Genomic DNA, 25,540 nt, shown 5'->3' on the forward strand with positions numbered 1-25,540 from the left:
GGTCTCAGGGATGGCGTAAGTGGCTGGGCACCGCCCCTACGCCATCCCTGAGCTGTTTCATCCAATCCACGGCAACTGAGCCTCCCGCCAATCACAACAGCCCAGGGCAGCAGAATCTCCTCGGGACGATCTCTGGGAGCTGATGCTCTGATCCAGGAGCCTCTGGCCAGCGGGACCAGGTGGGGGCCAGAGGTGCAGGCCAGGCGCTTTCCAGAGGAGAATCTTACATCAGCTTCCTTGAAAATGGCGCACACGTAAAACGACCGCTCACCTTTGTCGCATTTCGGTTTGCATAGTTGACACAGGCATTGTGGCTCTGATTCAACCACTAAAGGAGAAAACAGAAAGAAACCGGAACAAACAGCTGGTTAAAAGAGAGAGAGAGAACGAGGGAGAGGGCGGGTGGGCAGGCAACAGCAGCAGCACAATTGCTGAAAAGAAGGAGTTATAGCAAACATGCAGGAAAGCAGCATTTCCAATTATGGCTACCGCTGGGAAGGGAAGTTTTTGTTATCAAATCCAGACAATGGTGTTATGTATCCGCGAAAGAACAAGCCCTGCAGAGAGGGGCACCTTTGGCAGATACAGTACTCTCTCCCTCGTTCTCTCGCATGCACACACACATGCACACACCCAAAGCGCACACTCTGGAACCTCTCTTGCTAACTTAGACCCTGCGAGCCCAGAGCTCCTCCAGCCCAGGGACAGCAGTCTTTCCCAACCGAGTTCCTGTGCTGGGAAAATGGGGAGGGGGCTGCTGCATGGCCACAGAGTACCTTGGGGCTCCTGCAGTACAGTGGTACCTCGGCTTACGTACTTAATTCGTTCTGGAGGTCTGTTCTTAACCTGAAACTGTCCTTAACCTGAAACACCACTTTAGCTAATGGGGCCTCCTGCTGCTGCCGTGCTGCCGGAACCTAATTTCTGTTCTCATCCTGAAGCAAAGTTCTTAACCTGAAGCACTGTTTCTGGGTTAGCGGAGTCTGTAACCTGAAGCGTATGTAGCCTGAAGCGTATGTAACCCAAGGTACCACTGTACACAGGTTTGCCCACTATGGCTGTCGGGGCTCCAATAAAGCCCCCTGCCCTCACATTCACCTGAAGAGGAACCCCTGCCATCTCAGAAGCTGCCTTCTCCCCCAGAGTCGGACCAGGGTCTCGTCCAGCTCAGCACGATGTACTCCCTCCCTGGTACACAGGAACCCCTGCCTGATACATCTTTTTTTGTCAGGACAGGGACAATCTGGCCACTGCAGTTCGTGCGCCTATAAACTCACAACCAGATGGCGCAATGCGCATGATGCATGGCTGCCTTCACGCTTGGCCCAGAAGGTGCATCCAGTGCAGAACTCAGCAGGCTGCGGTGCTAAGCACCTATTTTGCCATGACATTAGGAGCTGCAGTGACGGCCAGTTAGATACGGGACCACGTTCAAGATGGTATTGAGGACATATAAGCCCCCAAACCACAAAGGGCCTGGATACCTGGCTGACCCCCTTCCCCCCTGAGCCTCCAGAGGAGACACAAAGGATTGCTGCCAATGATTTCTTAGAAGGGAGCCTTCTCTGAAGGTGGAACCGGCCCTTTAGGCCTCCATTGCCATGAGTTTTAAAATGACACCTGATAGCTCCCTTCAGCCAGTGTGGTGTAGTGGTTAAGAGCGGTAGTCTCGTAATCTGGTGAACCGGGTTCGATTCCCCGCTTCTCCACCTGCAGCTGCTGGGTGACCTTGGGCCAGTCACACTTCTCTGAGTCTCTCAGCCCCACTCACCTCACAGAGTGTTGTGGAAGGGAAATGAGATTGTTAGCCACTTTGAGACTCCTGAAGGGGAGTGATAAAGTGGGATATCAAATCCAAACTCTTCTACTTCTTCCTTTACTGGACTTTTAAGTTCTCAAACTGGGCTGCTAAGTTCTTGCCTCACCCAGATTTCACTGATTCAGGTGGCGCTGGTGTATTTGTGGTTTCAGACCTTGCGTGCTATTTCCCTTTGCCCTTCCTTTGCAGACTGCACTGCTTTTTGGTATTGAGTGTTATATAGAAGTATCTGGAAAAAATAAATAGATGAGGCAGGCAGGCCTTCCCTCACCCCTGACATCCAGGAAAGATGTGCCGGAGGGTGTGTTTGGGGGTGGGGGGTGTCCCTGAGCAGCCCAGCTTCTGCCGGTGCCAAGGCCTCAGGGGCTCCCCTCTATCCCTGCAGAGCTGCTCTGGGTGGCGCTTACCTCCGTCGGGGCCCTGACATGACCTGGGCTGCAACCTGCACCCTAAAAACTGGCTCTGCACTGCTCTCTCTCTCTGTTCCTCTCCAGTTGCCGGGCAGAACCTGGGAAATGAGGCTGAGAGGAGAGAAGAGGGGGAGAAACAGAGAGGAGTCAGAGAGGAGGGAGGAAGAGGGTGGGGAGAAAACTGGAGGGATGAGAGGGAGGAAGAGGAAGGGCAATGACAGCAAAAGCGAAAAGGAGGGGAGGGGAAAACTTTACAGAGTGGGGGCAGAACAAGAAGCTGTCCAAAGAGGAGGTCCTCTCTGCAGAGGCCCCATTTCCTCCAGACTTCCTGCAGAAAGTTCAAAGGTACGCGCGATGCTCCTTTTGCTACCTTTACTTGACTCTCAATCCCAAGCGCAGCAACATCCAAGCACACTCTGCACCAAAGGTACTCCGGATTCTGCATCTGTTTGTCTGATTTCCTCAGCTCCCGGCTCTTCATACCGAGAGGAAAAGGTCTTAAGACTTTCCCCACCTGACCAGGCTCTGCCCACACACTCCCAAGCACCAACATGAGGACTAGGAACTTGCAAGGAAAAGGAAGATCACCAGGACACTCGATCCAGTGCAAGGAAACACAGCGCTTCTATCTGCTATCCACAGGTGTCTGGAATGCAGACCTGCTTGGACCCTTTGAGGGTGCGCTAAGAAAGATCTTTTGCATTGAAAATCCAATGTTTTTTATTTCTGTTGTGGAAGGTCTCCCAAGGAACAACCTCCAGAGTTCCCAAGGCATCCCAAGAGATTTCCTGCCCCCATCAAGGTGCTCACCCTTCCTTCGTGATCCTCACATCTTTAGGCAGAAATGTAATTTATGGTGAGGGCTCTCCCATCTTGCATGCCATAACTGAAATCCTGGCACTAAGGGCAGGATCCGTGCTAAAAGGCCCAGACCATTCACGAGAGCAAACACCAGGGGAAGGCAGGGAATAACCTTTGAGCAGCCTTGGTCAACCTCCCTGCTCTCTTGGGTTCTCTGCACTGCTGGCATGGGTCCATTTTGGCTGCATCAGAGGGGCTGGTCTTTCCCTGGAGAGCGACCCATGGCTTCCTTCCTGTCTGCTATGCAGCTCATTCCCTGGGCAACCATTCTGTGGCTGGTGCCCCTAGAAATCGTTCAGAAGTCAAAATGTTCCAGTTATAACTGCTGCTAAGATTATAATAGCTAAAGAGCTTATTCCGCTGCCGATTCCCTGCCCCAAGCAGGACTTGCTCTCAGAGATGAACAACAGAGAAAGCAAGCCCTGGAGGCAGAAGGAACAGGCTCCAAACTGAAAAGGCACCAGATAGAGGTTGTGTTAGCAGAGGAATAAAGAGGAGCCCCCTCTCATAGAATCACAGAACTGTACAGCTGGAAGGGAACCCAGGGGTCCTCTAGTCCGCCCCCTGCAATGCAAGAATTTCAGCTAAAGCATCTCTGAGAAATGACCATCCAGCCTCCACTTAAAAGCCTCCAAGGAAGGAGAGTCCACCCCTTTGAGGTCATCCATTCTGCAGTCAAATGGCTCTCACCATGAGAAAATTCTCCCTGATGTTTCGTTGGAATCTCCTTCCTTGTAACTTGCAGCCATGGGTTCGAGTCCTACCCTTCGGAGCAGGAGAAAGCAAGCTTGCTCCATCTTCCAGGGGACAGCCCTTAAGATATTTGAAGACGGCCGTCATATCTCCTCTGGATCTCCTCTTTTCCAGGCTGAACATACCCAACTCAACTGCACAGAATCATAGACTTATAGGGCTCTCTATAGGGCTGCAAGTTGAGCTGCCCCACAGCCGACCTCAGGTGTGAGAGCAGGTGAGCCTGGCTGGGGAGGAAAGGGCAGGACTCCTAGGGACCCCTCTGGGCCTGCGGGCTGAAGGTTCTGCGTGCCTGGCCTAAAGGGATGCAAGTGAGGGCTCTGCTCTGCCTCCGCGGTCAGAGGCAGCAACGCTTCTGAATACCAGTTACTAGAAGCAGCCAGGAGGGGATGCCCTTGTGCTTGGGTCCTGCTTGTGGGTTTCCTTTAATGGGCATCTTGTGGGCACTGTGAGAACAGGAGGCTGGACCAGACGGGGCATCGGTGTGACCCAGCAGGGCTCTCCTTATTTTCTCCCTGAAAGAGAGCCCACTGCCGAAGGGGCTGCTCCCCCATCACCACACACAGAAAATGACGGCCTCCCTCCAGCCTCCCCATCCCACAAGCCAAAAGGAAGCTCAAAGCCGGGATTCTGCTTGTGTTTTCGGCTGCAGCAAAGAAGAGAAGCGAGGCTTTTTGAGCACAGTGATGACAGGCAGCAAGTCGTCATTACCTGCCAGAAGACGGTGGATGCCAGCGTCTGATTTGGCAGCAGGAGACCGACAACCTGCGAGAGAAAGAGAGAAGGGGCAGATTTCAGGGAAGACGGTGGGTGGGGTTGGGCATTTGGGGAGGGATGGGACTGCCTCTCCCAACAGCAACTGACGACGCCCCGCCTGCCCTTCTCCAAGGGTGGCCAAGAAGCTCCACCATGAAGCGTGAAGCCATAGAAAGATGAACAAAGCCAAGAGTGCATTAAATCTCTGTGTGGGACAGGTGGACCCAGAAGGAGTCTGAGGGAAGTCAGGGAAGGCTGCAGAGGAGCAAGAGAGTTCTGCCACTGGCAGGTGGGGGCTGTGAGGATGGCGAGGGGAGAGCACTGAGAGTGGGTAGCCTGCAAGAGGCGCATGGGGTGCAAGTGCTCTCCCTATGGGAAGAAGTCTGCCAAGGAACATACAGCTCCATTTCTATTTACTGGCTGGGGTGGCTGGGGTGGCGCAAGAGAGTCCGGAGACCAAAACAAACTGGTAAGTCCCCCGCCCCAGTACTCCAGAAACAGCTGCACCAGGGGACAGTACATTAATTCCTTTGCAGATGGCAGACATGTTTGCTCATTAAATTCCCGTTCTCACCTGCCCTGGAGATCAGGTTGGGCCACAAACATTAAGGTGATGCACTCCCCCACGGAAGTCAGATTGAAAATACAGACATAAAACTGGGGGGTGGGGGGAGCCTAAGAGCCCTGGCCACTCCAAGCCAGGCGTAGTCCTAAGGGAGAGGAGCCTGTCTCCCACACTTTTCTACCTGGCAGGTATTCAACAGGTGGGGCTTTTCCACATCACTGCCTCTGTGCGTGGCTGGTCGGAGTGCCAGATCCCTGCCGCCGTGCATGTGTGTAACCTTCCTCAACCGCAAGGTGATTATATCAAACCGGTTCCCCAACAGGTCTATCAGATCCAGGGCAAAGAGCTCTGGCTCCCGAACGAGATGAGGACACAGCCAGGTCCTCTTCCCAGGCTGTTCCCAGACCCGTCTTCAGATGGCCTGGCCTGACTGCCAGCCAGTCTCCTTCCTCGCTACCAGAATCTGCTTGATACACCTTCCTGACCTCCCTCTGCTTGCTGGGCAAGTGAGAAGAGACACAGCAGACAAGTCTAACACGATGCAGTAGAAAAAAGGGGTAAGACTAGAACTCAGGGCTATCCAGTGAAGATCCAGGAGAGATCCCAAAGGAAGAAGTGCTTCACACAGCGACTGATTGTTCAGCTATGGAATACATCACAAGAGCATGAGAAGAACCCTGCTGGATCCAGCCAACCAGTTGTCCATTGTGGGAAACCTGCAAGCCAGACCCAAGCCCAAGAGCCCTCTCCCCTCTTGAGCTTTCCCGCAATTGCCTCCGGCCCGTGTCCAGCCTGTGGGCTTCCTTCCTTTGGGGTGTCTAGTTGACCACTGTGAGGATGCTGGACCAGATGGGTCCCCCATGGCCTGATCCAGCTGCATGGTTGTCCTTGGGTTCTTCTGGCCTCAGGCACAAGGAGCCTCTAGATCTCTTGGCTTACAAACAAAGCCCTCTGGAGGGCGGCAAATGCTCGCCCCAGGTTTAGCACACCCTGAAGTGGAGGCAGTGGAGCCCCACACCGCCGTGGGGAGAGGGAAGGGGGTTCCCAGTTCCACTCCCTCCATCGCCACCCACTTCTTCCCAGTATGCTCAGTTTGAGACTCAGACTGCGAGAGCAGACGGCCAATTATGTCACTACATTTCACAGATCAATTGGCATAAATGTTAAAATTAAAATGTAACATTTGAACATCGGTTCCCCCCCCCCTTTCCTTTTCTGCTTTATGACAAGAGGTTCCAGTTTATCATTTGCAGCTCACAAAACTGAGCTCTGCTGACAGCTCTCAGCATCTCTGACAGGTCTGGATTCGGGCCGATTTTGGTGTCAACCTGATCGCTAACTCAAAATTTGTGTTTAACTTTTTGCAAAGTTAATTACAGATTACCACCCAAATGTTAAACATAAATAAGGACACCTTTCCCCTCTCTGTGCTGGGAGCCATGCCAGCCCCTCCCTCAAGATCTATCATTACAGGAAGGGCCATATGTCTCCGGCAATGCGGCCCAGAATGCATCCATGGGAGGAATTCAAGCCTCAGAATAACTGAGGGGGAGCTGAGGAAGAACGGAGCAGAAGGGCAGCGCAGCCAGGAGGCTCTCTGCCGGGAGCGAAGGCGAGGCAGCTGATGATTTCAGGTGGCACTAAGGGTGGCACAGATGACTGAGCCGTAAGGGAAGTTCCTGCAAGGGACCTCCGGGAAAAGGATGCTTTAAACTGTGGCTGTCAATCCCACGCCAGGCAGGGATGGCTGCCAACCCAGAAGGCTTTATAAAAGGACTGGGCAAATTCACGGAGGAGGAGAGGGCTATGGGTGGCTCCTAGCCAGGATGGCTATGCTCTTCCCGTTCACAGTCAGAGGCAGCAAGGCTGCTGGAAAACACAGGAGGGCAGAGTGTGACTCTGGCTCTGCTCAGGTTCTGCTCCCTGGTTTCTCCCAGGCATTTGGATGCTGGACAAGGTGGGTCTGATCCAGGGGTCAGCAAACTTTTTCAGCAGGGGGCCGGTCCACTCAGACCTTGTGGGGAGCCGGACTATATTTTGAAAAAATATGAATGGATTCCTATGCCCCACAAATAACCCAGAGATGCAATTTAAATACAGTCGTACCTCTGGATGCAAACAGGATCCATTCCGGAGCCCCGTTTGCATCCTGAGCAGAACGCAACTCGCGTGGGTCACGATTTGCCACTTCTGCGCATGCGTGTGACGTCATTTTGAGCGTCTGCACCTGCGGCGAAACCCGGAAGTAACCCGTTCCGTTACTTCCAGGTTCCCGCGGAATGCAACCTGGAAACGCTCAACCTGAAGCAATTTTAACCCGAGGTATGACTGTAAAAGGACACATTCTACTCATGTAAAAACACCAGGCAGGCCCCACATATAACCCAGAGATGCATTTTAAATAAAAGGACACATTCTAATCATGTAAAAGCACGCTGATTCCTGGACCATTCGCAGACCAGATTTAGAAGGTGATTGGGCCGGATCCGGCCTTAGTTTGCCTAGCCATGGTCTGATCCAATAGGCTCTTCTTTATATTCTTAAGGGAACAAGACCAATCCGTCTTAGGACACTGGGGAGACCCCTCCTCACACCTCTGTTAGATGCTCCCTATTTACTTCACCACAAGAAATTATTCTCAGGCATTCAGGCTGGGTCTCAGGCCAGAAGGGCTTCTCAATAAGAAGAAATATTTCTGGATCAGACTGAGCCTCTTCCATCCAGAAGACAAAAGGCACACCCTGATGTCCAGAAATTCTGCCCTCCAGACCCCCCCATTCCGCCCCACCTGCATCACCCCACTGACTTCAGCCAAGGGGAAAGTGCCCCTTGTACTGTAACTTCTAACAGCTTTATTCCTTCATTCGGTGCTTCAGGCAGATGGAGAGGACTTTGCTGGGTGAGGAGAGGAACGAAAGCAGAGCATGGCAGAGAGAAAGGAAGTGGATTCTTGCCAGGCTGAACCCAACCCAAGGTGGGCCGTTCCGTCTCCTTCCTCCCACCCCCCACCCCCAGTTCCAGCAGAGGAGCATCATGTCCAATGTAAAGGCTGCCCCTCCAAGGCCAACAGGGTACTTTGCACCAAACATGAAAGCCAAGCACCGCTGGAGCAAGAAGATGCTAAAATACTCACAATAGGTGTCCCAAAAGGAATGTAACCTACAGGAAGAAGTGGAGGGAAAACATATTTTAGTATATACAGAGAGAGACTCCATCACCCCAAAATAGGTTTATAGTCTAGTGTAACAGATGCAGAGCAGAGGAAAGAGACAAAAGACCTCACCCGTCCCCAGACCATGGGCCGGATTTATGTATAAGCTCAACAAGGTATAGCTTAGGGCCCCATTCTCTTCGGGCCCCCCAAAAAATTAAAGGGGAAAAAACTGGATGTACTTTTCCAAAATAGAAGATAAAAAACAAATAAAATAAAACCTACATCCAGCAACAGTGTTTTGTGTTGTGTAGGCTCCTCTGATGTAAGGAATGGGCCCCGCCTGCTAGCCTGCTCCCTAAAATATCCCTGGTTTGCTCCTTTCTATATATAGGGTGCCTACATTCTGCATGGACTGGTTGCAGGGCAACATGGGCAAATGGCTTGAGATACCTATTAGGTCCATAAATTACCAGATAGCATATGTACAACACAAAAAACAGTGACAATTTGTTGTGGACAAAGGACATCTGGACATAGAAAGGGCCCCATTACCTTCAGTAGCTTAGGACCTCATCAAGCCTCAGTCTGGCCCTGCTCAGAGCTGTGTCTGTGTTTTTCCTGTGTCTCAGGTGACATTAGGATTCTGCCCACCATCCTTTGTTACTGAACTCTGGCATTATTATTATTATTATTATTATTATTATTATTATTACCACTACTACTACAGACCCTCCAAGAGTCTCTATTTTCCAGGGACGCCCCTGATTTAGAGAAGCCGTCCCGGTTTATGATTTGATCCCAGAATGTCCCACTTTTCCTTAGGACGTCCCTATTTCCATGGGAGAAATGTTGGGAGGGTAGAGAGTTATGTGACCCCTGAGCCATCCGAAGGCAACCCTGTATCTTGGAAGCTGCCCAGAGTGGCTGGGGCAACCCCGTAAGATGTGTGGGGTATAAATAGGAAAATTATCATTATGGAATGGGACCTCCCTATTTTCATTGGCGAAATGTTGAAGGGTATGCTGCTACTACTATTATTTGTACGCCACTCTTCCCCCGTAGATCTCAGGGCGGTTCACAATATAAAATGCCAAAATAAAAATCTTAAAATACGTAAGGTACTCAGGCCAGAGGCAATGATACCACAGGTCTCATCACAAGTGTGCACACTTGCAGAGGAGTTAAATCTGACGTGCCAGGTAGCCTTACGATGAGCAAAACTACGTTCCTCCCTGAGGGATGCAATGCCAGTGGGAGGCGAGAGTCTGAATCCAGGGAGCTGCTATTTGTGGTGGCTCTTGCAAGCCAATCCCAGCTGGTCACACACTCAAAGCAGCTCTTGGATCTGGGGGAGAAAGAAAACTGCCAGGGCTCAGCCACGAGGCTGCAGAGCAGGTAAGGTCCACCCAAACACTTTTGGGGAAGCTTTGTTTCAGTTATTCTTTTAAGCAGGGCTGCAATATTTAACCAATTAAGTTATCAGATCAATCAATTTTTAAAAACCAACCCTCCGGTGAGCGAAGAAGGCACCCCCAGCCTATCAGGCAGCAATTTTGAAAAGAAAAGAAAAATCATTCGTTTTAATGCAAGTCCTTTAAAAGGAAAGATGGCCAGCACCATCTTAAAAGACAACAAAGTGACTCGCGGCATCTTAAAGACTAACAAATTTATTACAGCATAAGGTTTTGTGGGCTGAAGTCCACTTCATCACATCCGCGTCTGAGAAAGTGGGCTTGAGTCCACGGGAGCTTATGCCAAAATGAATTTGCTAGTCTTTAAAGTGCCGCAAGAATCACAGAACTGTCAAGTTGGAAGGGATCCTGAGGATCATCCAGCCCAACCCCTTGCAATGCAAGAAGAGGAATCTGTCCCACACGGGGATCAAACCTTGGCGTTATCAACACCACGCTCCAACCAACTGGACCCCCTTGTTGTTTTTGCTGCTCCCCATCTGGATCTTCCTCAGAGAGAGCTTCCTGTTGCCTTTCCTCTCATAAGGCAGAGGCTCCCTCTTCTTCCTAAGGCAATGCAAAAACGCATCTGGAGGGGTCTCAGGGGCCACAAAAGCCAGTGGAAATTGCATAAGCACAGCAGGAAGCAGGGGGCCTGCAGGAACGCTCAGCACAAAGATTTTTTTTTAATGTTTAATTTAAATTGACAAATTCTAGTAGCACAGTAGCGCGTGCACACACGGTACATATATAATTTTAAAAGTTTTTATTTTAATTGTGAGGGGCTTGCACGTCCACAAAAGCCTTTCTGGCATCCTAAAATAACAATGGGGGAATCCAAAGAGCAACACAAAATATTTTTGTTTAAGGGATTCCTTGGTTTTTTGGGGGAGGGGGGAACATAATGCACCCAAGCAGCTTTTTTACGAGGTTGGGCCATACCTGACATTCTGAAAGGCATGAAAATCGTCTCGTTCGTGTCCGGATGGATGATGGCCTACAAGAAATCAGACACAGTGAAGGTAGAGAGGAAGCGGGGGGTGCCATCCCCAATTCTGCCCTCCCAGCCGTGGTGCAAGTGAGTTGCCTACAACCCCAGGGATGATGGGGGCACTTTAACAGAGGATTTTTGCCCTGCAAGAGAGAGGTGGTCCTTGGAGACATATTCACTGCTCTACTTTTTCTCCTGCCTCCATGACCTCCTTTACAACCCCCCCGACCCCCACCCCCACATACATTCAAAAGGCACAAGCAGGTCCGGCTAGCACTGCAAAGTTGCCCCCCATGCACATTCTCCCTGCCCCCAGCTAAACTCTCTCAAGCCATGAGAGAAGGTGGTATTTGAAAAACTAAAAACCAATAAAGAATTTTGAATTTTATTGTTATTCATGTTTTTATACTGGAATTTATGCTGCTTTTACAATTAAGTGTTTTAAATTTGTTGTCAGCCGCCCTGAGCCCGGTTTTTGAACCGGGAAGGGTGGGGTATAAATAAAAATTATTATTATTATTATTATTATTATTATTATTATTATTATTATTATTATCCCAGGCTGACATTCCCCTGATTCAGTCGGACTATGTAAGTGTGACAGAGGGTCTATTATGTGAGAAAAAGGCCTTTGCTAAAGTTTTGACTATGATTGCACTCCAGAGTCACCAAGGGTTACCTTCCAACTGTGGGGTTCCCCCCCACCATCCCTGGAATATATGGCATATTTATGGGCTCCCCCCCCCAGCACCTCACACCAGCCTCTCCTTTTAGAAATTAAGAACCAATCTTCTTTGGCTTAAAACAGGACAAGCAGAGCCCAGCCTGCCTCAGAAATTATGCAGCAATGAAGGTTTTATAAGAGAATTAACGACCAGAGAGGGTATTTCTAAATAAAAATTAGGAACTCGGCTTGCTATGCCTATCGCCTTGAAATCGTTCCCCTTTAAACTGTGACATACATGTACTTCCTGCACTTCTATCTGAAAGTACAAGGGCTTTCAGAAGGCAGAAACTCCATCTGGGGAGGTCCACACCTGTTTGATTTACAGGCAAAGCTGTTGTAAATGAGAAGACAAGTAACTGATCCACACCTTGGGGTGCCTAAAGAGGGGGTAAGATAAAGGTAAAGGGACCCCTGACCATTAGGTCCAGCCGTGGCCGACTCTGGGGTTGCGGCGCTCATCTCGCTTTATTGGCCGAGGGAGCCGGCGTACAGCTTCCGGGTCATGTGGCCAGCAGGACTAAGCCGCTTCTGGCGAACCAGAGCAGCGCACGGAAACGCCATTTACCTTCCCGCTGGAGCGGTACCTATTTATCTACTTGCACTTTTTGTGCTTTCCAACTGCTAGGTGGGCAGGAGCAGGGACCGAGCAACAGGAGCTCACCCCGTCGCGGGGATTCGAACTGCCAACCTTCTGATCGGCAAGTCCTAGGCTCTGTGGTTTAACCCACAGCGCCACCCGCGTCCCAAAGAGGGGGTACACCTGGAGAATCCTCTAGGCTGCTTTACTCTTTGTTGGATTTAGCAGGAGCATCACACCTACCTGCAACTGGGTCTATTCCATCCCCCTCCAGCATCCCCATGAGCTTGGAAACCATGCATGACAATGGTTCTCACTTGGTCTGGGGCCCTGCAGCGACTCCTCCTTAACCTTAATGGAAAAGGGAAGCCAAGGGCAGCTCCCAGGGCAAGGAAAGGCCAGGCATCCCGTTGGGCAAACAGACAGAGGCAGCCAAACAGACAAGGACAACTGGCACTCGCCACTTTTGCAGGAAGGCAAAAAGGCAGCAGCAGCAGCACGAGAAAGGAGAAGCAAAGAGTGGCTTACCTGTTTAATTTTTTGTGCTTTCCAAAGCTAGAAATACAAAAGGACATGATTAATGTTGCTTGTTGGGGGGGGGGGGGGAATCAGTCAGATGAGCCCAGGAGCTTGCAAAGTCTCAGTGCACATGCATAACAAATGTCTGAAGATAAGGTCACAGGATGCAAGGCCAGGAATCCACAACCCAGTTTGCCTCTGAACAAATTCACTGTGGAAACCGAAGCAGGAGTCTGCTACCTGAACATCCCACCATTTTCCAAAACGCGAGATGGGTGGTGGTCCCTGACCCTTGCAGGAGAGATGTCTGTAGTTGTGCCTTCCCATTGCCCGTGGCTGGCAAGATGGGGGCCACCTGAGCAGCACTTGCAAAACGCCCCCCCCCCCAGTGACCAGCCTAATACAAGGGGAGGCAAAGCATCCACCCCTCCTGCCAGGTGAGGATTTCTGTGTGACGTTCTTGTTAAAATTCTAAGAATAATAATAAAAAAAAACCACATTCCAGGTGAGTACTTTGCATCAATGGATGTAGAGTCATACCTCATGTTATGTCCGCTTCATGTTATGTTCTTTCAGGTTATGTCCTGCGGCAACCTGGAAGTACCGGAAAGGGTTACTTCCGGGTTTTGCCGCTCGCGCATGCGCAGAAGCGCAAAATGGCGTCACACGCATGTGCAGAAGCGGCGAATCGCAACCCGCGTGTGTGCAGACGGGCCGCTGTGGGTTGAGCTCTTCTCATGTTGCGAACGGGCCTCCGGAACGGATCCTGTTTGCAACCAGAGGTACCACTGTATAAAGTACAAGGGCACCCTGGCACGCACCAGCTCAAGTAGCAGAGCATGAGACTCCTAATCTCAGGGCTGTGGGTTTGAGCCCCACACTGCACAAAAGATTCCTACCTTGCAGGGAATGGAACCAGATGACCCTCGTGGTCCTTTCCAACTGTACGATTCTACGATTGTATTACTTTGTATTCAGATAACAGAGAATACAATCACATCACTCCAAATGGCACAAAACTTTTCAAGAATGACCCACTGCACTCTTCCAAAAAGTCCTCTGAGCAGTGGAATCCTAGGCATGTCTACTCAGAAGTAAGTCCCACGGAGTGTACCTGACTGCAATTAAATTGGCCTCCGGGTGACTGCTTTAGCACCCTAAATTTTAGCACCCTAAACCAGTGATTCAGCAGATTTGGACAAGTGTAGCTGACTCAAGAGGCATCGGGACTTGGAATAGCTGGGGTGGGAACTGCAGCATGGCACCCAGCCCCCACCTCCCCGGCAGCATGGCAAAACAAGTATCTGACTCCATTGTAGTCCCACGGAGAGGAGCCCTGCAAGAACCAATGGATTTACTCCAACGTAAAATAGCAGGCAACCTAATGGAGTCAAGTTCTGAAAGTGACAAGATAATAAAAATGCACTCAAACAACACTTTACTAATGTGAATTAATTAGTCCTCACATCACCCACCTAGGAAGCAAGGAGGGATTCAGACAAGGGTCACTAAAGGGAGCCAGACCCCCAAGACACCTCCCAAGAGGGGGCTGCTTCTCACATGATCCTCATGTAATGGTGCAGGCAGCAGGGGGGCAAAGGGTCTTCCTAAGGTTAATTCCAGTAGTGATGTATGGAAGTGAGAGCTGGACCATCAAGAAGGCTGGTTGCCGAAGATACTTTTGAATTCTGGTGCTGGAGGAGACTCTTGAGAGTCCCATGGACTGCAAGAAGATCCAACCTCTCCATTCTGAAGGAAATCAGCCCTGAGTGCTCACTGGAAGGACAGATCCTGAAGCTGAGGCTCCAAGACTTTGGCCACCTCATGAGAAGAGAAGACTCCCTGGAAAAGACCCTGATGCTGGGAAAGATGGAGGGCGCAAGGAGAAGGGGACGACAGAGGACAAGGTGGTGGGACAGTGTCCTACAAACATGAGTCTGACCAAACTGCGGGAGGCAGTGGAAGACAGGAGTGCCTGGCGTGCTCTGGTCCAGGGGTCACGAAGAGGCGGACACGACTAAACAACTAAACAACAACCAGGTTAATTAGAAAAGAAGGGCAGGGAGAGAGATGCCCACCTTGCCTGGCCTGCTGATCTCTGGGGCATGGAAGAGAGAAAGGATTCCCAAGGAGTTTCTCAAGGAGCAATGAAGTTTGAAGAAACACAAAAGTGGCAGGACCCCGGTTCCTCCAAATCCACAGCCACTGGGGACAGCCAAAGGCAGGCAGAAGTTCACATCTCCCCCTTCTCTTTGCCATGGGGACAGACATTTGGGTCTCAGGCAAGCCGAGTGCTCTCTTCCCCACTCCCCACAGCCTCACTCAGACCCACAGTCAAGTCCCCAATTGCTCAGGAGGTGGATCTGCTGAAGCCGAGAGTGTGCCAAGGCGCCCCTCACCCTGCCATGGAGGCTGGTCCATTAGGAGGCACACAGAGGGCACTGCCCCACCAGCCTCAAGCTACCCTGTCTGCCAGTCTCCTCCTCTGTGTTGCCCCTCATGGAATTTAGCAGGGAAGAAGAGGGGGACAAAGCTGGAATAAGGTGGCCCCGCCAGGCATCACCTACAGTGGGTCTCCCTGTCTTCTGCCATACCATCCCCAAGGGGCACCTGCTGCCACCGCACACCAAGGGGCACACCGCACGCCACCTCCATCAGGCACCTTGTGGGAAACTGGGGCAAACTGGGGGGCCTTTAATGGGGGCCCCCTCCTCCTGCTAAGGGCTGTCAAAGGGCTTCTCAGAATCTACAGAATCTCAAAGGGATTCTGTATCTTGTGCAGATCTGAGTAATACTTAGGCGCCAGGCGAGGCGGGAGGAAGTGCAAAGTGCCATTTTACTGCAAACAGACCTCTTCGCTCTTCATCAACAGTGTAAAAGAAAAGCCATTTATCCCCGCAAAGGGATGCTGTTTGGCCTCCGGCAGACTCACTGTCCTCTGCTGTGCCTGAGCCAGCAGGAGGGGCCCTTCCCGCTGCTAGCCTGATTGAAGGGGGAGCCCGGCAATAAATACCTGCCCATTAGGGTGGCAGAGTCTCTTTGCACTTCAGCCACAAAGGGAGATGAATCCGTCTCCAGGCAGAGAGAGCTGCGGAGGAGGCTGCATTCGGCAAGGGCGAGGAGGGGTGCGAAGTCAAGGAAGCACCCCTTCCTCATCTGGAGCGGACGCAGGCTGGAGATTGGGAAGGGGAGAGCAGGTTCACCTCCCCAGGCCAGCGGAGGGCGGTGCCTAGCCATCCCGTTTCACAGGGGGGCATGCTTATGTTAAATGGGTGGCGATTTCCGTTTAGCTCTTCTGCAGCAGCTGGTGGGAGCAGTAATTAAAAGGACTTAAAGGTGAGGGAAGCAGCAGCTGGGTGAGATACCTTGCCCCCAGGAGGCTGTGGTCAGAGGCAGGCCAGCGGAGGAGAGCGAGGCAGAAAGCAGGACGGGCTGGAGATCGTCTACACCAGAGAACATGAGAAGAGCCTGCTGGATCAGGCCCATGCCCCATCTGGTCCAGCATCCTGTTTTCATAGTTGCCAACCAGGTGTGCCCAAGGGAATGGCCCCCTCCTCAATGAGGAAGGACGTTTGTCTACATGCCTCACCTGACAACTGTGAGCCAAAAGCTGTCACGTTTCCTGCACCTACGTAGACTGGAGTGCTGCAACAGAAGAGGCAGGAAGGAGCCCTCTAAATCAGGGGTCAGCAACCTAAGGCCCATGGGCCACAAGCGGCCCACAGGGGTGTTTAACCGGCCCACGAGCCGCCCCCAAACCAAGCCGCCCGCTCAGCGAGTCCCCACTCACTGTGCTAAACTGGCACAGCGTGGTGTGGAGACTTGCTTCCAGGGCACAGGAAATTGCATCTGCACATGCGCAGACGCCGAAAATTCCGGGCGCAGGCGCTTATGGGATCTCTGCTGGAGTGAACCGGCCCAGGGGAGGTAAACCTTGCCGACCCCTGCTCTAGCTGACCAGCCTAGGCTAATCAGCAGGAAAATATATGGGGAAGTCCCCTGGTTGCAGTGTTAATATGATAAGAAGGTGGAAAGAGCCTGGCTGCTGGATCCGACTGTAGAGGGCAGAGAACAGCAGTGGTCATAGATAGCCCTCGCCTCTGGAAATTTGTCGAATCCTCTCTTCAAGCCATCTAGGTTGGTGGATGAAGAAGTCGTTTCTTTTATCTGCCCTGAAGCTTCCGACATTCAGCTTCATTGACTGTCCCTGAGTTCTAGTCCTATGGGAGAGGGATAAAAGCTTTCTATCATGTCGCCTCTTCCTTGTCTTTCAGAAGGTAGAGGAGAATACCCTAAAAATTATGACTGGGGGAGAAGGGGCCCTGTTCCCAGCCTCACAGGCATCTCCACAGAGCCAGGAAGCTGAGCTGCAAGCCAGAGAGACCTAGAAACTTAGCCCTAGGCAGCTAGTGCCATCCAGACACAGGCTTCTCTATCAGGATGTCTCAACACAGCGTGCTTGGTGGCTCCTCTGATCTTGCGGGTCCTTTGGGCCGGCTGGAAAACAAGCTCCAAACACAGGTGGCACCTCCACAAAGGGGGAAACTCCTAGGAGGGGAGCAAGGAGGTTTGGAAGGAGGTTTCAAAGTCCGCTGTCATTATTTTCTGCTCACTCTCTCTTTAAACAAGAGCGACATCTGCTCAGCGCTTCCTCTGAGTTCTCAAGCTTCACAAACAAATTAACTTAGTAGGTAACCTGTGGTCCCAAGATGGGGCTCTGTACACCAGGTCCAGCAGATTGGCAGCCCATGCAATCCTTCCAGCTGAGGGAGGGATTCTGCTCTAGCCACACCACCCGGGTCAACCTCAGGGGCAGCCCTACAAACAGAACACTACAGTAGTCCAACCCGGAGGTTACCCATCAGTTGGCAACACCGATCAGGCTACCTGGGTTCAGAAATGGCCACCTGACCCTCCAAGTGATGGGAGATTCAGCCCCAAACACCTAGAAGGGGCCAGGTTAGTGAAGCTTGCAGCGTCACGTTTTCTGTATGCTCTGCTAAACAGGGATCACGGAAAGCTGGAACTGAGCAGGAGAGCCGAGAAGTTGGCCCCGCAGCCACAAAGGCAGCCCAGGCCCTGCCGACTTCCTCCTCTCACGGCAGCCCACGCATTGCTGGGAAACCTTGGCGATGGCCGCCGACAGCCTGTTACCATCATTAGCGACACACAAGGACGAGCTCCGATGAGCAGCCTTCAGCGGAGGAATTGGGTAACGCCTCTTCCTCAGCAAGCTGTTCGCTGGACACTCATCACTGGTTCCACAGCAGAGGAGCCTGGTGCGTTTCTCCCCCCCCCCCCCATTAATTTCTGTCATTAATGAGCTGTGGGGCCTGTCCTGCAGCTCCACATCCCAACCTGGCCTCGCTGAAGAGGGCTGCCCAAGCATGCTCAAGCCCCCATAGCAGCCAGGAGCCAGCAGACAAGGAGGGAAGTCGGGCAGCTTCTGGCAGGAGAGACCAAGGGCCCCTCTGTTTGAGAACTGTGTCTCCAGCAGATGCATCCTGGAAGCCCCCGCAAGCAGGATGCAAAGACAGTAGCACTGCCCAGCCCAGTATAGTCTCTGCTTGCCCCCAGCATCGCATTCCCGGTGGCTTGGGTAAGACATGGGGGAGCAATGCCATCAAATCATAGAATTGTAGATTCCAACCTAGGAATCGCAGCTAAAGAATCCCTGACAAATGGTCGGTCAGCCACTCTTTAAAAACTTTTAAGGCTAATTCCAGGCAGCTGAGGACAGAGCTGCTGACACACACTTTGAGAAACGGGAAGACTCAGAAACACTGCCTGCTGCCCCTTCTTCCCCTCAGCCTCATCATCCGGCATTTCAGCACAGAGGAGGCAACCATGTGAACTGCTGAGATGGGAACAGACAGAACCAAGCATCCCTAGTTAAGAACGTATCAAATACACTTAACTACAGTGCACTTTTGCGACACAAACAATCCCTTCTAAGCACTTCGGATCATCTTTTCCAGTAGCAATGACTAGCTAGCAGCAGAAACGACTGTGGCAGGTTTGCCACAATTCCACGCCGTTGCTAAGTGGCCCGCCACTGCTAAGTTTTGGTCTGTTCTATGGATGGATTATTTATTTATTTGACACTGCCGTTGTGCAACACATTATACGGAGCCACAAGAAGAATGCAACAGATCCTTGCTCTGCGCATTAGCAGTGCGCTGCCCAGGCTTCCTGTGGCTCTGTTTTTGCATAGTGTAAAAACATTTTAATGAATGGTAGGTTTTGTATGATTTTTTTAAAAATAGTACACTGTGTCTATGCTTATGTTTTTACAGGTGCTGCAAGTCTCTTGGAGACCTTTGGGTAACGAAGTGACTATCAAGTCATTGTCGTCATCACCATGGACTAAAGAGTTGGAGGAGCCCAGCGCTCTTCTGCTCAGTTATATCCCCATAATAGCTCATCTGGTACAGGAAGGGCCAGAGAAGAGCTCAATGGCTGCCTCTTTTGGAGGCGGTCACTCTCCAACCAAGGGAGCAGAGCCAAGGGCAGGTGCTCAAAGGTCTCTGGTCACTCCCAACGCCTGTCGGCACCTTCATGGGACCAGGAGAGGCCAGGTGGGTCATCTGGCGGTATTGGGGGGGGGAGATGAAAGTGGAAGAAAGGGACCAATGCCCACTAGCAGCAGACCCCTCCTGAAATGGGGCCTTCCCCAAACACCAGCTGCTCAGCGCTTTTGACACATGCCAGACACTTATTAGCCCATCTGCCGGCAAGGCACTTTCCCTCACAGCCTACTGGCTCACAGCCGCCACCCAGCACCATTCCTGGCGGTGCTCCTTGACACTTGCCAAGTGCAGAGCTGGCGTCGTGTAACTGCCACCCGCATCCCATGGGCAAAGTCTCCATTTCCCACCCACCCCAGTTCTTCCTTGCTCCTGTAGCCCTTGTTTCTGGGACAAAGAGGCCTCTTCCCAACATTCAGGTAGGTTAGGCCAAACAAGGGCAAACCTGCTGCCTCTACACAGCCGATTCAGCGGTGATGCCCACCCAGGAGGGTGCAGAGGATTTTCGTGCAAAAGGTCTTCATCCCAGTTATCCAAAAGTTGTCTGACCGAGGCCTTCCTGGCCACAGCAGTGAAGAACCCTGAACCATGAATTGGGGAGTGGGGAGGTCAAACTTTGGGATTGAGCCTCTCCTGTAGAGGAAAACAACTTTGCTCCAGTACATCTGTGGTCACAGCCAATGGGGGGGTCATTGGACAAAGCATTGGTTGTGGACACAAGAAACCCAAGTTCAAATCCCAGCTCAGCCATGGCAAAGGGAAAGGATGTGTCTCCTCTCCCAGATGCTCTCTGCAACAACTTGTCATGTGCAGACTTCCCGTGGATGGAAATCCAAACCATGCACCCCTGGCACCATAGAGACGGGCACAGGGCGCAGGCAGCACACAGTGAAAGATATAGACCCCTCTGACTGTGAAGCTGTGCTTGCAGCAAGTTTGCTCACACCCCTGGACACAACTATGCCATGGTTCTCTGAGCACCAGTTTCAAGAGGATTACGCAGAGCAATGGAGGAAAGGCTTACGAAGGCCGGCCGTCATGAGAGCTAAAAATGGAGCCTCCAAACTCAGAGGCAGCGCACTGCTATTTCCCAGGTGTTGGGGACGGTCAAGCTCCTAAGGGCATTGGGCTGCATGTGAGGGTGCCGAAACAAAATCTGGCAGAAACTTGAGACCCCCAGCAATGTCCAATGCTCGAATCAAATTTTGAATCTGGTTTTCTTTACCTCAGAGCTCAGAACTCGAATGCTTTATAGACTTCTTGGCATCTTTTGATTGTTTGGATGATGGCAGCTGTCAAAAATGAAACTTCATAACCTGACAAACACTGTCAAAACATTAAATACCACTGCATGTCAGCTGTCAAATAAAGTGTGAAATTTCAAACACTAAAGTCCAGCATCAATGAACATCACATATTAAAACACCCAATTAATATCTGGCAAATATTCAGAGGCTGGATGCGTACACAGACAGTGCCGTTTTAACCAGGGTTTCTTCCACAAGCCACATGTTGTCTCATGGACGATTCCATAAGCCCCACAGCTCAGTTCCTCCAAAGCTTCTATGTTTTGCCTTGCATCTTTGTGGCTTGGTGAGCATCTGGGGTAGCCAAACAAACCATGGTTAAGCAAGGTTGTTTGCTTCAGATACAATGCTAAGCAGTAGTGAAAACAAGCCATGGTCCAGAAATCAACAAACCATGGCTTCACAATGTGGTTTTTGTTAGAAAACCAACCTTGGTTGGCCTTTTAGGCTGGGTTAAACATACCACGGGGCTTAGAGTGATGTGTGAAGTAGGATACAGAAAATATTCAGTATCAGAACGCACAGAGGAGAATATTTGGCTCTAGGCTACATGCATCTTTGTCTTGATCTAAATTATGGGTTTCAGATGCAGAAGGGAGCCCACCCGATGTGCACCTGACCCTCAAAGATGCAGACGCGCCTGTAGAGCGCAGACCCCGTTTTGGCCATGGAACTTATAGCAGCAGATCAGTAGGTTCTTATGCTTGCGCAAAGCTTGTACAAAGATTCATGCACTTCGATTACCTCTTTGTTGGTGACTCCTGGGGGCAGAGTCCCATGTTTATAATCCTCCAGCAACTGCACAGCTTCTTTAAGACGACTCTGCACACAAACAACAAGCAGAGGTGACAGTTAGCAGCAACTATTCCACAAGGGGGGGGGGGGACTACAGTTCACACCAGGTGTCAAGAAACTACCCAGGGGCACCAGCTAGCCAAGACAGCACAGTCACTTAGCTGAATTTTAAAACTGAGAATTTTCTGTCCTCAAGGTCTAGTTGTGGCTTTGGCCGTCTCACAGGCAGGATGCTCTCTGCAACCAGGTGGACTAGGAAAGGGGACCCTGGAAATGCCAGCTCATCCTGCGGGTGCAAAAGAGCTGGACAGGCAGCACAGGAAGCCCTTTGGGGGAAGGCGTGGGAGTGGGGGGGGCAGTTTAAGATACTGAAATCACCCCCGGGCCCAAGGAAGACCTCAGTTACACAGTTCCTGAAAAATATCCCTCAAGGAAGTCCACTCAGGTCCTAAATTAGATATATGTTTTACAGCAAGTTCTGTTACTGGAAGAAATTACGCAAGTTGTGCAAAACTACCCAAGTATTTTCATTTGTCTGTCTGTTAGTTTAGAAGAATCTTAATGAACCAACTCATTAAAAAAATCAAGGTGATATGCAGTAAAATCATTAAAACATCATAAAACTTTAAAGTCTTAAAATTCTAGAATCATAACATATGGAAGAAATGACCAACACTGAATCAAATGAATTAGCTAAAAATGCTTGGCAAAACCAATCCATTTTCAGCAAGTGAAGAAGAAGAAGAAGAAGAAGAGTTTGGATTTGATATCCCGCCTTTCACTCCCTTTAAGGAGTCTCAAAGCGGCTCACATTCTCCTTTCCCTTCCTCCCCCACAAGAAACACTTTGTGAGGTGAGTGGGGCTGAGAGACTTCAGAGAAGGGTGACTGGCCCAAGGTCACCCAGCAGCTGCAGGTGGAGGAGCGGAGACTCAAACCCGGTTCCCCAGATTACAAGACTACCGCTCTTAACCACTACACCACACTGGCCTGTCAGGTGCCTGCCTGGTTTCCATGGGGGAAATGCCGTACGGTCATATACAATTATCAAGAGGTCCGTCTGCCCTGACAGCCTCAAGGGTAGCAGGTGGGCAACGTGATCTCCTGAGAAGTCCTCCTGTCCCCTCCTCTCCTTCATCCAGCCAGAGATTCAAAGCGGTTCTTCTTGAATCAAACAGCGTAAGAATGCAATCCTTGCCCCAGTCAGCACTTGGGGCAGCTCGCAGCAATGGATTTATAACTGAACAATTCCCACTGAAGAATTATGCTAAATGTAAAAAAACGATGCAACACAAAAGTTCAAGTTTGAACACTGCTGTTGCTTTATCAAAGTTTATTGCAAGTTTTGAAGAAAAGGCCTTTTTGGAAAAAAATCCAATTGGCTCCAAAGGTTTTGGCTTCTGCAGCTACTGGAGCCCCTCAGAAGGAGGAGACCTTCTCTTCGCGTTCTGCCACCCAGCTTGCTCCTTCCTCAGGCTCCCAATAATTGCACGGCGATCTCTTTCTTCCTTTTTCATTGCAACATCAAAGGCAGCTTTGCCGTTTGCTTGGGAAACTGCAGAAAAGGGCGCCAACCTGAGAGCTGGAGGTGCAGCAGAGAGGGGGCTTTTTAGAGAGCTAATGAGAGGAGACCCCCCCCCAACTCCCCATCCAGCCAACGCACTCACTAGCCTAAGACATTCGCTGCTGGCTTTTCATCAGACCAAAACGATAAACTGCAATGCATCTAGTGCTATCACGTCCTCCTGAAAGCTAGTTATAGAAAAACTGAGATTCTGAACACAGGACGTTAGTTTACACCAAGTCAGAGCAATGGTCCCTCGGTACCCCGTGCCTGTGGTCTGCCACTGCACTTTGGCCCAACCTTTGGTGGACTTTCCAATGAAAGAACATAGGAAGAGCTAGCCATGATCCAGGGTGATGGGAGTCGTAGGAAAGCTTCCCTTGGTCTACGCTGACCGGCTCACCTGGACACCCAAAGCATGCTGCCTTGGAAGAGCAAAGAGGTGGCAGCCAGGAGACCACAGGTCATTCCGTCCCATGAAAAGGGCCAGTGTCCTTATGGCATCTTGCTCACTGCGTACGGGCGCCATTAAGCGTTAGCCCAGAACCCAAGCCTTGCTGGACCTTTGAGCAAGGCAGAGTTTTCATGCCAAGAGCCAGAGCATTCCAGTGAAGCTGGCTGCAACAACAACATTTATTTATGTTTATACTCCGCCCATCTAGCTGGGTTTCCCCAGCCTCTCTGGGAGGCTGACAGAATATCTAAAATATCACAGCCTAGGACCCTCGTACCAACGGGACCACCTCTCCCAATATGCCCACCGGAGGACCTTAAGGTCCATGCATCAACACTGGCCCCGGCGTGGTGGAACACTCTGCCACAAGAGACCAGGACCCTGCAGGATCTGATTTATTTCCGCAGGGCCTGTAAGACAGAGTTGTTCTGCCTGGCCTTTGGCTTGGAATCAACTTGATCCCCTTCCCCTCTTTCCTTTTTCCTTTCTCCTTCTGTGACAGATCTCCTATTTAGGGACTTCCCTGGCTTTTTTCTGGCCCATGTAGGACCAGTCTGGATAGTTGGCCTTGGTGAAGACTTGACGTTTTCATCCCCAAAAACGTTTTTGATTTGAGTTTCTACTGAAATGAGGCTGCATTTTAATCATGTACTTAATCTTGTTTTAAAGTTGTATTTTAATCAATTGTTTTATATCTGGTGTTAGCCGCCCTGAGCCTGGTCTTGGCTAGGGAGGGCGGGGTATAAATAAAAATATTATTATTATTATTAAAACAGAATAAAGCATCAAACATCTAAAACTTCCCGATACAGGGCTGCCTTCAGATGTCTTCTACAAGTTGTATAGTTCTTCTGGCAAGAGCCAGAAGCCACACGCTGGTTGCCGTTTCCGCCTCCCTCTTGCGCCTCCTAAGCGGACCTTTGGTCCCGTGCGATGTCACTCTGCCCACAAGAAGCACAGAATCATAGAGTTGGAAGGGTCTCCTGGGGTCATCTACTCCACCCCCTGCAATGCAATGCTCGCTGGCCTCCAGAACGGGGTTCCCACACCAAAGCAAGTCTGGGGTGAGGGGCTAGGGCAAGGAGAGCACGTGGGCATCAGGAACCCGTTCCACCCTGTTTGCGGCAAAGACAGACCCCTCCGAGAGTCCTCCTGCCTTCCGAGGCCACCACATCCTTGGGGGCAAATCCTTCAGAGATTAGCACCGCAAGCTGTTGAGCCTTTCTTTGAAGGAAGACTAATCGAAGACTAATCCGCAAAAGCGACCTGCCAAGCACATTGTACCCAGACATACAGCAATATTCCAGTTCCGTGCCGGCCGGGGAGATCAGCTTCCTAGAAGGAATGCAGGAGGGAATTAAGCAACGCTTCTTCTGCACTCCAAATAACAGGCTCTGCCTCTGCAGACAAGTTCCTGAAAGGCAGCCACAACAGTCAGAAGGGCAGAGGGGGCACTGTTGGGACCACCTGGATGCAGCAGTGACCTGGGCACTGAGTTGGAGGCTGCAAGGGCTCCCAGCTGGGAGTTGGAGCAGGTTCAGGGCTTGGAGCTGAGTGCTGAGCATGGGGAGAGCATCACCTCCAAGGCCGCTGGACAGCAGTCGCCAGAGAAACCTCCAAGTTGCCCCCATGCGCATGCAGAGAGGAGGGTCGGGCAATGAGGCTTCCAGGGCCCACCACAAGCATCCTCCACACCCTCCACAGAAAGGGAGGCTCCTCCCTGCCCCACGGCCTGTTTAACCAAGATAAACTGCAGCGTGCTTGCTTCCTTCCAGGAGAAACGTCAGTAGCAAGTCTGGATTTTAATTTTCGCAAGGAGGGAGGGCTGGGATGGAGCTGAGAACCTTGCTGGCCCTTTCCTTCCCTGCCACAAAAGTGAGAATATTTTCCTCCCATTTAAACCAGATGCAGCTCCCCAGACAAAATACCTTAAAAAAAAGGCATGGAAAGGTTTGCAATGAAATAAAAGGGAGTGAAAGAGACCAGTTGGCCCAAGACCTGTAGGAGGAAAGCCAGAAGCCTGCCCCCGACACACACCTAGATTTTGAAGGACTGACAATCCTTCTGGTGCTGTTTGTGCCCGTGCGGAGAGAGAGGCAAGTGAGTGGACGGTAACTAAGGAGCCAAGGGAAGTGACCCAGTTCCACACAAAAAGCAAAGCAAAGAAGAATGGTCTACTTAGCATTCGGGGAGCTCTTTGCACTTGCTGCTGGTGTGTTTTCGATGCCGGGATTACCTAGCAGGAGTTGTTCTTCTTTGCAAGGGAGCTACATGGCACACTGTGCTCCTCTGAATGGAATCATGGGGGGGG

General features: G+C 51.1%; 1 protein-coding gene across 2 annotated transcripts in view; it reads right to left on the bottom strand.

Moving 5' to 3' along the window:
• SFXN5 (sideroflexin 5) overlaps positions 1 to 25,540 on the bottom strand; it is an 87,662-nt gene that overhangs the window by 44,814 nt on the left and 17,308 nt on the right. Inside the window, exons 3-8 of one of the 2 annotated variants that reach the window (XM_083757166.1) lie at positions 21,162 to 21,239; positions 12,593 to 12,619; positions 10,712 to 10,766; positions 8,298 to 8,323; positions 4,555 to 4,608; positions 272 to 328 (exon numbers count right to left, since the gene is read on the bottom strand). In XM_083757166.1, the coding sequence (XP_083613292.1) occupies positions 272 to 328; positions 4,555 to 4,608; positions 8,298 to 8,323; positions 10,712 to 10,766; positions 12,593 to 12,619; positions 21,162 to 21,239 (297 nt within the window). The remainder of the gene's footprint in view (positions 1 to 271; positions 329 to 4,554; positions 4,609 to 8,297; positions 8,324 to 10,711; positions 10,767 to 12,592; positions 12,620 to 21,161; positions 21,240 to 25,540) is intronic. The other variant, XM_083757167.1, reaches the window with a different exon arrangement.

This window comes from Podarcis gaigeae (assembly GCF_964106915.1).
Source record: "Podarcis gaigeae genome assembly, chromosome: 9".
Lineage (NCBI taxonomy): Eukaryota > Metazoa > Chordata > Lepidosauria > Squamata > Lacertidae > Podarcis > Podarcis gaigeae.